Genomic DNA, 13364 nt, shown 5'->3' with positions numbered 1-13364 from the left:
TGCTGACTCATGACTCTTTATTTGTGCATTAGTTCATCTCTACATCATGTCTTTGACACAGCGATGTGATGCTACATGTAGCGTGCTCCTCTGACAGATGGACTTGGACTTTAACTGATGATTTATAAATGTTTTATTCCTTTACAAAAACTAACTTCATTACAAAAAACAACGTAAGAGCTTGTTCCTCTTCAGCAGAGTCCTAAACAGTTTCTTTAAACATTCCGAATTGACCCATAAAAACTTAATTTTAGCCGTTAAACGGCGAACTCCGACTTCCGGTTTAACCATATTTTTCGCCTTCAAAATAAAAGCACACTGACAACAAAACAGGAAACCAAATATATTTTGCTTACGACAGACAAAAACATGCAACAAAAGACAACACAATTGATAGGCAAACAGTTTCTAAAGTTAGCACACATTGAGTTACTTACACAACATGTAAATATATATATATGTAAATATATATATATATGTAAATATATATGTAAATATATATGTAAATATATATATATGTAAATATATATGTAAATATATATATATATATATATATATATATATATATATATATATATATATATATATATATATATATATATAATGTTGCATTGTTGGCAAATATGAGAACATCAACAGAACAAAAGGGATCTCGGATGATTTCTGAGGCAGATACGAATATGAATTTGCACGCCTGCTCATTTTCAGAGATGTGCAACCGACGTAGCAGATGTGCTGCTGCTCCTGGAAAACAGAGCGGCTTGTCATTGCTCGCTGAGAGGCTGACTCTGTCAGACAGGCCTGCTTTGTTCACACACTCAGGAAACTGACAAGCTCTCCACAGCATGCGGCTTGTAAACAATGAGAATAGCTCGTAAAACAAGCAACATGCTGTTTGTTCTCTTTAGGATAGACACAGGACATGATTGTATGGTGTCACTTTCTAGTAAAACTCTAATTGATTAATATGTGGTTTATAAATATTAACTAGGAGCTTTATAGATTTGTTATGAGACAAAATAAAAAATGTAGGATTACCACATTGATGAAATTCCTCTGGCTGTTGCAGTTATAATGTACTCAATTCCTTAAATAATAGTCGTGGCTTCTTGCGCTTTATAAGTTATTAATCTGGAATAACGCGTGTTACTTTTAATGAGGTGTTAGCACAGAAATTGTAAATGTTGATCGCTTAATAACTATTTGATAATACAACATGCGGGTAAGTCCATCGTTTTGGTCCAGACTGAAATATTTCAACAACTCATAGATGGATTACAATAACATTTTCTTCAGATAATCAAGGTCCCAAGAGGATGAACTCTAACAACTTTGGTGATCAGGTCAAAGTGTTCAGACAGTCATGCTTTCCAGAGGACGTATCCCACAGACTTTTACAAAATATAGCATTACCATAAGGTTGAAGTTTTTGGGGATTTATTGAAATATCTCGATAAACATTTGATGAATTACTTGATTTGATGGAATGCACATTAATTTTTTGGAATTTTGGAATTCACATTCATGTTCCTATTGGGATGTGGATTGTCATAATTTGGTTTGTCCCCTAACTTTTCTTATACCTGCTCAACATGCTGGCATTGTGACCATGTTAGACTGCTTCAAAGCTCCAATAGGTCTAAGTACAACTTTCAAAATATGAACAAATATAAAAGCCTCTCTTATTATATATATAAGAGAGTATATATATATATATATATATATATATATATATATATATATATATATATATATATATATATATGTGCGAGTATGTACATGCATAGCCTTTATTCTCAGCATTTGATGTTTTGACAGTCTCTCTTTTTATATCCATCTGTGCTGCGTTCATGTGGCTGCTGTTGTTCCATTGGCTCCTCCGTGGAGACGTCGTTCACTGATTGGCCAGAACACACCGACATACCCGGAAGCTGACTGGCTCACCTGGCTGCAGCGGTCTCTCCCACCTGCGCCGTGACTTCTCTCCGCGTAGTTTCACTTCCAGGAGCCGCGCTGCTGTCGGATGGGAGCGAGGCGATCCTTCGCTATGGATTGACGTCTGAAAATACATATTTTATATGTTCTTATCCTCCGTTTCTCAAACATCTCCGGTGAGTTTTTTGGGGGGGGAAATCCTTCTGTTTGAAGTGAGTGTTTGTTTCTGCTTTAGTCGTGGATACAGAGGAGTTATGATAAAACAAAAGTTAGTCAATGCTTTTTTTTCTGAAAATGTATGCTGTAAATGCAATCACCCGTCCTTTTCATAAAAATGCTAAAGGCTTTTATTTTGTATTTTTTGTCACTGCATAGGTTTGATCAGAATCAGCTTTAATGGCCATGTAAATGTGCACATACATGGAATTTGACTCCGGTTTCTCTTTTCTCTTCGTACTTATATACAAAAGATAAATATAAAAGACAAAAAAAGACATTTAGAAAACAGAAAAACAGTAAACAGTGGTCCAGAAAGTGCAGATAGTGGGGGTGGAGGTGTCTGATTAATTGTTCAATTGTTCATCAGACTGATGACAACCGACCCTCTCATCCTCTGTCAGTTAACAGCTATTGGGTCGAGTGTGTGAAATACTCTGCAAAATACACAATAATCCCACACATATGAGCAACATTACTCACTTTGCATGCTCAATATGAGCCCTCATTTCTTCCCAAAGAGTACACATTGATCACCTAATCGCTGACTTTGAGGTTCACTCAGGGAAAGGACAAATATTTGCACGGAAATGTCAATAATACAGATTTTTAGTGGGACGAGATGCCAAGCTAAACATTAATGAAATATGTCTGTTCTGTTATGCAACCCACAACCTGCTGCTGTGCTCCATGAACTTGTGTTTACTGTTAATCATTACACTCGCTCTATGGCTCTATACGGCTGCCTTTGAATAAATACTTCACATATTTGAACCACCTTTTTTTCTTTTTTTTTTACAATTACTATAATTTGGTGCTGAGGATTCTTTGGATAACTGTGCATCTTTTCTTCCCAAGTCAAAGACATTAAAGCCATTTGGAGGCCATCCTTCCCCTCTCAAAGTGTTTTATCTGCAGAGTTGTCATTCGAGTTGAACGCCCAGTCAGATCGGAGCGCGCTCCACTTTGTTTCAGAGTCGTCAATAAGACGTGGAAGCAAGCAAAGTGACATTCCTGTCACTATTAAATCTTGACTCAGCTGTGGGTGCAGTGAGCTCGCCCGCTGCAGCCTGACAGGTGAGTTGCCTGGTTCAGGTTAGAGAGAGAGAGAAAGAGAGAGAGAGAGAGAGGTGTGTTGCCTGCTGTAGCCTGGACACTTCTCACTGTGCCAAACTAAATGGGAGGGACAGTAATTAGCAGCTATTAAAGTGTTCAGGAGGAGGCCAGTGTGCTTTGTCAACCAGCTTCCGTCGCCATAAAACATGAGGGAATGTGGGTGTTGGTGATCAGGTTTTCCACAGGTGTCCTTGCTATATGTCATGTCAACAAGACAGAAATGTCATCGCTCTTTGCCGGTGCCTCTAGACCAAGGTTATATGATCTTAAGGCACTCACAAAATATTCCTCTCACGTAGTCTTTTTCTTAAATGTTTTGTCTTGTCACGTGAATCTTCAAACACTTATTTTCTTAAAGCAAGTGAGGAAAGTCCAACGCAGCATCCCACCTTCTTCTTTCTTGTCTCAAAACACACACAAAAGGTTCATTTCTGTTGGACACAGTTTAAAATGTCCGCTGCACTTTACCTTCAGATGCAGATCACTTTGACATTGAAGTTGGTCCTATTTAATAGGAAATAATGACTTTTTAAAAATCTTTTATGGGATTCTTTTTATTGACTTTGGCTTCTGTAAATCCCTCAAATGAAAACATCTAAAAAGGAAAACTGCTCATAATGCTAGTTTAGGAGCTACACTGCTCGAGATCACGAAAGCAAAACAGCTGAGTGGGTGAAAGGTGAAAACATTAAAAAAAATTGTATTGCTAAAACCGAGGTCAGAAGCCAGGAGTTTAGAAATCCAGAGGTCCAAATGGTGAATCTGAAAGTTTGGATCAGACATCCAGAATCCATCCATCTCTAAATTGTTACAATAATTTGAATTATTCATTTATTATCCATGCCTCCGGGAAAGAAATATTGAATCCCGTATGTCATTTTTAGGTGTAAAAGTAGACCTATATGAATATAATGAATGTCAAAATACTTGACTCAGCCTGTGAAACGGTGTCCTCGCTGTCCTCGATGAGACGCCGTAGTCACCGATTGACCTTTCACCTCGTTCTAGCGGCTGCCATAAAATGCAGTACACCTCAATTTTCCCTTCGAAACACGTCCTGTATCACATATAATTGAATTCAGAACGGTCTCGTATCGGCAGAGCAGACATTTTCATTATTTATGGCGAGGGAGTGTCTGTGCCTGGACCATCAGACCATGCGGCATCAGAAATGAGGGATATTGTGTCCTTTTGGAGGCTAACGAGACTCTGACTCATAACGAGAAACCTTAATTCCGTTGGTCTTTAAGCGTTGAATCGAGTGTTCTCTGAGATAAGAGAACAATGAGGCCGGCTTCTCTGAACGCGATTGTGCGGCTGTGGCTGCGTGACAAATAAGCCACACAACAGGTTGTGAGGCTTTTGTCTCTTACGCGGCATACCGCATTTGAGTGACTATACTATGGAATCCTAATCCAAGTTGATCAAATATTATCCCTTCGTGAATCAATCACTGTTCATTGTTGGCGGTATTTGCTCTCGGCGCTCGCTCGTGCACTTTAAAAAAGGAAAAGCAAGGAGGTGAGAAGTTTTTCTTTGAGTGGTTTTCGTTGCTTTATGGTCTTGTAAATTCATTTAATGCCCTGTATTGTAGTTAAATCAGATGCATATGCCCCTCAGCTCAGCTTCACATCCCCCTCAGGTGCATGGAGAAGAGTCAAAAAAGGTCTGGAGAGAAGTGTCCTGTCAGACCGACACGTTTCAGCTCCTGGCCTTCATGAAACACGAGGATATAATCATTTCTTTTAGTTTTTTGGCCAGAAAAACATCATCTATCTCGACACAACACATGGCATGGAGTACGTCAGGCTTAAGTCAGGCTTATTCACATTTTGCGGTGCAAAATGTTCTCTTCCTGCTTTCTGTTGCTGCATCCAAGAGAAGCAGCAAACAAGCCACTGGTGACACCACACCGTATTGCTCATGAATGCTTTATTTCTTCTTTTAACGGTTTATACACGGTTTTGTGAAGAACTATATTCCAAAAATGTATCTTACTTCTTACCTTCAACTGTTCAACTATCAGTTCAACTGATAAAGAGGATACTCTCAAAACTTACAGCCTTTTTAGTGACAAAGGTTCTTCCTTTTGTTAGTGCAGCTCAACAGGGAAACACAGGGAAGTGTAGAGACATGAATACATTTTTTTTGCACAAAACAGGGATTGTGAGTTTCGTCTCCCATCCCAAGCACACGAGGAAAGGATTAATTACTTACTGACTTGCGTGAACATGAACGACAACAGCAAGTAAAACCAGTTTAAAAGTCCTCAAAAGCACCCGGCTATTGTTTCCTGACGGAAGGGACAAAATGTGAACATTGTAACATTCATTTTCACTAATTCACCAATTCATTTACTTCACGACCCAATTTGCACAACTAGTTATGTTTAATATGTCAGCGACGGCGCAGTCGACACCTTTAATAGGAGAGCTATTGTTACATGATGAGGACAATTTAGGTGTCGGCTGTAATTCACGGCATTTATCCATCACATTAATGGGAAGATTTGACATTAATAGTCGTCGCTGTGACGTTCACAAACCCATTTTGTGGACTATTAAGGCTCGCGGGTTGTCTTGCACGGTACGGAAACCTCTCAGTAAAACACAGAAACACACCGACGCAGCTCGTCAATCAGCTCAGCGGGATCGCCGGAGACAAACGACGCCGACTCCAGGATTTATTCCCTCAATCCACAACCTACAAAAAAGGCAATCCAGATCTTCAATGACCCCATCCATCCTCTCGGCCCGGCCCGGCGGCAGATTGAATGTCCCAAATGGCGACGAGGAACAATTACAAGAAATCCTTTATTCCTTCAGCTGCGACCGTTCTCGAGAACGAGATTGTTGGAATAGACCCCGCTCTTTACCCGCACACTCCACTCAACACGTTCTTACTACTTCCACGTGGTCACTTTAAAACTTTAAAGTAGACATATTTTACCCAAGGTCATACTTCATACTTATGTTTCTCATAGTGTCTGTCTGAATATACCTGCAACAGCTCGGGTCCATGTTTACTTCCTGTCAGCTGATGTCATTCATTACGGAGGGAGGGAGGGAGGTAGGTAGATAGGTAGGTAGGTAAATGGATGGATGGATGGATACTTTATTAATCCCCAAGGGAAAGAAATTAACTGAAAAACTATACTTAAAGACGCGTCGTTGTGTTTTGTGTGTCTTTTACATCAGTGGTCATCTCTGTGTTGTTTAAAGGAGAAAGCGGTGCCTCGCAAATTTCATTTTGATTCCAGTTTGGTCAATTTGTCCCGTTTTCCCATTTTCTCCGTGACCTTTTTCTTCCCAGATTCTTCCATCAGACTCCACACTCGGGCGAGCGCAACACAGTCGGCAGAAGGACCGCGAGGCCCTCGTCATTCCCTCTCGTCCTCTTCCTTGTGCAATGCCGAAGAGTGACACGTGGCCAGGCGGCGTTGCCATGCAATCCTCGAGCAATTTGGACAGTGCCGGGAGCTGCGACAGTGTCATCAGCGTGAACTCTGGCTACGTGAGTGCCGCTGCAGATCTCCGCTCGGCCTTCTGTGCCTTTATCGCTCGGTTGTATAACACATCCACGCGCTTCACTGTCACACTTCTCCTCGGGCCTATCCCAACAAAACGTCACTTTTAACAACGCTGTCTGTCTTTCGGTGGAACTGAGATTCGTGGCCCGCAGGCTGTGGCGACGTCCGCATGGACGTTTACCGTAAACGTGAGCGAGGCTGGGAGGAAGTGATTCGGTTTCATTGTTCAGAGAGAGAGTGTTCAGTGAGAGTTTCTCTTGAAAGTTGACCGGAGGGGAGAGGAGCTCCCGCTGTTCACATGCACCTGCAGTCCACCTGAAATAAATTCTTCTGACAGGCCAATATAGAATGAAAGATAGCTAACAGGACAGGAGCGGTAAGATGAGTCACTCCTTTTGCAGCTTGTTTAAACACTAAACAACGTTGACCCGTCGTCCCTGTCTTTTGGCCGTCTTATGGGTTTAAGAAAGAGAAACGGTGCTGAGTTTCAATCCGTTTCACAGTCTCGTGCTTTTTTTTTTTTCGTCTGCAGAGTCAAGACAGCATGGAGCACTTATCTCCAGAAGAAAGGGCCTGCCTCATGTATCTGGAGGAGATGATTGAAGCGATGGAGGTGCAGGAGGACAGCGGATTATCCAACGATGAACCGGATCCTCCGTTCCAGCAAGGCACGGGAGTAAATGGTATGTTCATGTCCTGAAATATTCAGTTTTCGTGTCTACGTCGATAACTAACAATACTAATCGCAGTAATTGTGTTTTTCTTTCTCAGACGTTTCCAGTTTGAACTCTGATGCGTCTGGAAATGACCAGACGTCGGAGCCTGGATCCAGAGGGCTCGTCATCAAAGAGCAAGCTGAGCATCACGCTCTAAATCAGGAACCACCAATGAACCCGATGGCTCAACCCAAAACTTCACTCACCGAATCGGCTGATTTCAAAATCCACCCGTCAGCTTCGGAGTTGTGTGTATCCAAAAATGAAGACGGTCGACTTCAGATTGTCCCAATTGCCAGTCTTTGTCCCGATCCGTCCAATGAGGCCTCTGAGATCGACGTGATCCCTCCTCCCTCGGACTTCATGGATGAGCCGAGCCTTCCTCCACACGGGCCGAGCTTCAAATACCGCTCTCCGGCCGCGAGATTGTCCAACGACAAGCCAGGAGCCACCGTGGACTTGGAGCAGCTGCGCCAGAGAGCCTTGGCGAAGAGGAGTTCAGTGAACTCATCCGTGACCCAGAATTCTCCAGACCAGCTTCGAAAACTGAGTCTACCAGTCGTCAGCTCTGATGTCCTGACGCGCCGTCCTTCCGAAGAGCCCGAAGAGCTCGAAGAGCCCAGAACGCCACCTCACGTGGCCCCGAAGCCCAAGAAGCTCCCCGCCAACATCATTCTGAAGTCGCACAAGCGGGCCGTCTCGCATGACAACTCGGAACATTCGCTGCCCGCGAACAGTGACCGGGCCCTGCCGGACTGCCAGAGGGTCCACATGGAGGCCCTCAGAAAGCTTGGCCTGCTGCCCGCGGACGCCGATTCAGGCCCCGCCCCGAGTCCCCTCCTTTCTCCCAAATCGAGAACGTCGTGGGCGGGTCCTCTTTCGCCAATCAGCCCGAGAGCGCCGCACACGCCACCCTTCACGCCGTCGTACACCTCCGTCAACAGTTCCTCTCCCGCCTTGGTCCCGTTCCAGTCTCCAGCCGCCTCCACAGCTCCCTCCACAGCTCCCGCCACAGCTCCCGCGATCCAGCCGGCTGAGGTTCTGCCGGCACCTGCCGCTTTCAGCGACCCCGTCGGAGCGCCGCCGTCGGATGACGAACTGTCCGCCGTCGAAAACGCTTCAGGGGCCACACAAGTGTCCACGCCCCCTTGCACCCCTCCTTCCCCGGCGAAGCATCGAACCCCACCGGAGGTCGTGGGCGTCAAATCGGCCACCCTGGAGCGCTCCGGTCTGGGTCTAAGCGACTGGGTCGCTCATCAAGCCTCCACCGAGGTCGCCGCCGCCGCCGCCGCCGCTGCCGGCGAGCAACATAAAAATAAGGCGCGCCCGGCTTCCCTGGGGAGTCGGAACGAGTTCACAAGTGCGGGGAGAGAGGGTTCGCCGGCGGGCCGAGCCACCGGCAGAGAGCCCAAGATGCGGAGGTCCCTGCCGGGCCACGCCGGAGACGCTCAGAAGCTGCCGCGGTCGCAAGGAATCAGTGTACAGTTCTGCCCTCGTGCAGAAAACGTGGGAGAGCGCCGCGAGGCCCTGAAGAAGCTGGGGCTGCTCAGGGACTGATGTTACGCTGCATGTCAGCGCCACGGACTCCCTTTGGATTCTACGTTTAAAGGAAAAACAACGAAGATTGATACAGGATTGATGAAGGCAACGCAACACTATAGGGAAGCAGCTTAAGCGCGTATATTTCTGCATTTTCGTTTGTACTCTATTGCGTGTGAAACCGCCCCACGCGCCTTGAATACATTGACTGTCGTACCCACACACATCTACTTCCTCATATTGTGCAGCCAAATGTGCAGTGTTTTTTCTTCTTCTTTTCTTTCTCATAAAACTGTCAATCAAGAACTTCTTGGATATTTACTGCTGCTTCTCTCGCTGTGGATGTGGTTTTTAAATTAAAAATAATAATATTGTAAAAGCTGTTTTGTCATTTCAATATGCTGCTTGTGATTTACGGGTGTGAACCTTCTTGAATGTCAGGTTCTGCTTTCACAAGTTGTTCTTACAGTGCCGCTGGTTCTCCTTTTAGATACTTTCAAAGGTCACTGTCAACATTTTCCTTCCCCGACGACTTTGTTGATTTGTGTACTTCACGGCATTGAACTTGTACAGCTCAGTGCACTTTGTCCAAACAAAAGATTGTGTTATTCATAATCTAAGGGGCGTTGCTTGAATGAATTAATATGTAGAAAGACATGCTCTGCAGATCTAGAACATACCTCACTGTAAGTCAAAGTCGGTGGCCACTCGGTGGTAGGAATCTGAAACATGCAGTTTGCGCGGTTGCACAGTGACGCACACGTCAAAACACATGAGTTTGTTACACCACACCTTTGCGTGGTGCCATTGTGAGTCTGTCAGTTACACATGCATGGATCTTACAATTTTTGTTGTGTACACATACTTTTCAAATTTTTTTTTTGATACGTGCGTTTGGACCTCGTCATGTTGTCCTCCGGTCGGCACGCGAGGCGTGTCGTCCCAAATCAGAGGGGGACGCCCCGGTCTTCTGGCTCGGCCTCGGCAGCTTCTTCTGATGCGATGGCGAGAGAACTGGTGCGACCTGTTTTCTCACCTCCTGACGAAGCGTTTATGCAACACCTTTTCCCCTCGTGTCGGCACATTTTTACGAGCAGACGGTCCCTCTGGAAAACTGTTCCCCATTGCGGCAAGCTTTTAACCCGTTGGAAGCTCTAGAACCAATGTTGGCTTCAGAACTCCTTTTTCTCCTGTGTTTGAGTCGTCGTAGGAACCCTAAATTAATTCCAATACTTGTGTTTATCGTATGTATTTGTTCAGCAAAGTTTTGGGAAATAAAATGTATACCTGCAAAAAACATCACTTTTAAAAGATATTTTGATTGTAACAATGAACATCCAGCATGATATGAGCCAGATTCCCCAAAAATGCCCACTGGAGCGGTCAACAAGACACCTTTTTGGAAAGATTAGGACCTAAAGAATAAGAATCTGCAACAAAAATCACAATAAAACAAAGCCTTGGCCTGTTAGGAAGGAGTTTCAGTCAAAAAAACTTTGTTGTTCTGTTCAAAAATGGAAAAATTACATATGTTATGCTAAAAGATTGTCTGAAAGGGGCATGCTGAGACTTAAAATGGGCACAGAATAATTTTTGCGCATGGTTTCTAAAAGGTTAGGAGACAAATAGATTTGCTTCCTGTAATTCGATGTTAAGTTTGACTGCTGCTGGGAAAACTGAGTAATTTAAGACATTTCTTTTGAATAGGTAACAACAGTTTGTGGCACGCAGACTTTCTTGATCATTTTTGGAGACTTGCCACATCCAAACGTTACCAGTAATTTGCTGGTGGAGCAGTGGAATGTGTCCAAACTGATAATGATTACTTTTATCTTTTCATTGTGCAGAGAGATCTACTTTACACAAAGGCGCGTCAACTCTGGAAGACTGCAACGGTGCCAAACGCACACTTTTTTGTTGTTTTGATCACACCCTGGGTTTCTGCCCAGCATGCATTTTTACTCTAATTTGAATAAACTATTGTTTTATATCTGTGTATATTTTAATACATCTTTCATGAGGAAGTGAATATATTATCTGTATAAGCGAGAACGCAAAGAGCCAAGTGAAAGAAAGGATTCATGAAGGATGAATATTTTTTGAAGACAATTAGCATTAAAGATGAATTAGACACAATTCATTGTACTTTAAAGAAGTACATTATTGGTGTGTTGCAGTATTACACATTACATTTGTAGTGAATATCCTCTTTCCCCATGAAGCCAAGAGAAGAGGAAGCAGTGACGTGCTGCCAGACCAACACAGTCGGCTTTGTGCAGCTCTGTGGCATGTTGTTATGTGAGCCGTCTTCCATTTTCACCTGTCTATTGTCCTGTTGCCAGCACACTTGACTGACAAGGACTCAGTGACAGTATCTGTCACTTTCACTCGTGTCAATAGATCAGCTGCTATGAATAACATTCCATCAGTCTGCATACCTGCATTCTCAGTAAGTTACAAAGACATAAGATAGGATCTGATCTAGAAATAATTTGACTTTTTAGCCTTTTAATGATCACTTAAAAACAATATAAAACATTCTAGCAAGGAGGCTGCAAGACAAATGGGCTTATTAAGTGAAGTAGAACTGTTCCTGTTTTCCAAAAAGTGCAGATTTGAGTAGGTTTCTAAACCTGTCAATCATTCTGCAGGAGGGGTTTGCACAAGGGGTTGAAAGGGACAGGTGCATGCTGCTATATGCGAGTTGAAGCCCAGTCAGTTACCTCTGCTAGTGCTACACTAAAACCCAAAACCTACGCTCTAACCTGAGCCGCGGAGGGACACGCTACCTGAGGACCGGAACTCGTTTCGACTCACGTGCTTCAAAAAACGAGAAGTTAGGTGCGGTTTGGCCGGCTCGTCATCGTGGGAGGCGGCAGAAGTGAGACACAGGTACCTTCTGGTTGTCATAACTCAATTAAAACGGAACACACAGACATGATAGACATATTATTTTTTTTCCCATTGTGACTTACATCTTCCTATCGCTAATAAAAGTCCCATTAAAAAAAAAAGACGCTCCGTGTAAATTCAGAACTTGCCCAAGACTCCTCATGTTTTTAGGTTTTCTTCAGTATTAAAGTAATCCAGCGATAGTTGACTGTGCATTCATGGGTGCATTGCAAACAGGAACTTCTAAATAACAATTCGGCACATTTTAATGTTGATATTTTCCCCCAAATATAACAATTGTCGGCTTTAATAACTAGGGCTAATGGTGTAGCTAATTAACTGACTCCATGGCTGCATTTTACGTCCGTTTGCAGCCTCCACATTATGGGACATGTTCCAGAGGTTTAGGAGACTAATATCCCCCAACTTGCAGCAAGAAACAAAATACTAATATGCGTTACACAATCTCACACTCCCTATAACCATTCATTTAAGACTACAGACACTGTTTAGTAGTTTTGTGTTGAAAACTCCTATTCGACAGAAACCGCTAGGGGGCAGTCTAGATTCACATGTGCACCAGAACAACCATTACAGCTGGAACCTGACTCACTGGTCCAGGGGCTAATATGATGGGCAACCTTCAATAATGTGCTTACAGACACTATGTTTTTCACATCACATGCTCATGAATTCACTCTTAACACAGAGAAAACGACTGATGATGAATTTCTACTTGAACTCCCTGAACTGGAGAAGGAGTGGAGAGAAGCGCATGGCATATTTAGTGTTTTAACAGATGTCTTTCGTTTGCTTAGTCTTCATCTTCTCTTCACAAGTTAAAAATCTTGAAAATTATTTTTTTTATTACTCTCGTTTATACATCACATGGGGTCAGATAATTTGTTGTAGATTTGCTTTGCGTCCACTAAATCCTATTCAACTTTGATATCGTAATTGTATTATCAATCTCTTACTTCAGTGAAAAAGTAAGTTGGGAAAGTGTAACGAGTCAGATTTCCCTTTTAAGTTGTCCCAGAGGGAATACGTCTCCAACATATTACTGCCAACAATGCGAGTCAACAAAAAGAACCCGAGTCGATGATTTTAACTCAATTTCCATTTGATTTGCATCATATGTCCACATCTTTTTGAAGCTCAATTACTCAAAATGTGGCAAGAATTAGGTGTCTTGCCTCTGCAATAATGAAATTGATTTACTGCTTGAAATGCATTTGGTTCAGTTGTTGATCCATGAAACGTCTCATAAAACCAGCTTTTGTGGGAGAAACAGGATTTTCGACTTTCATTTTCTGACCTTTATTTATTTAGTCTGGGGGAAAGACTTTTTTTATACAGTTCTTTTCTGTACTGCATTTTTTCTTTTTTTTTTATATTTCCAAACAATGATTCAAAGTCTT

The 13364-nt window shown here is 43.0% G+C and overlaps 1 protein-coding gene across 1 annotated transcript; it reads left to right on the top strand.

Moving 5' to 3' along the window:
- The first annotated feature begins 2033 nt into the window (after window positions 1-2033).
- On the top strand, window positions 2034-9339 carry LOC137800913 (specifically androgen-regulated gene protein-like). Its single transcript, XM_068598282.1, has 4 exons — window positions 2034-2111; window positions 6580-6780; window positions 7329-7479; window positions 7568-9339. The coding sequence occupies exons 1-4, from the start codon at window positions 2079-2081 to the stop codon at window positions 9067-9069; spliced, it is 1887 nt and encodes a 628-aa protein (XP_068454383.1). The 5' UTR covers window positions 2034-2078; the 3' UTR covers window positions 9070-9339.
- The last annotated feature ends 4025 nt before the right edge of the window (window positions 9340-13364 follow it).

This window comes from Clinocottus analis, unplaced genomic scaffold (assembly GCF_023055335.1).
Source record: "Clinocottus analis isolate CAN_PGR_092001 unplaced genomic scaffold, fCliAna1.0.p SCAF_4, whole genome shotgun sequence".
NCBI lineage: Eukaryota > Metazoa > Chordata > Actinopteri > Perciformes > Cottidae > Clinocottus > Clinocottus analis.
The sequence above is the reverse complement of the archived record's forward strand: the minus strand, read 5'-3'. Positions and strand labels throughout refer to the sequence as shown.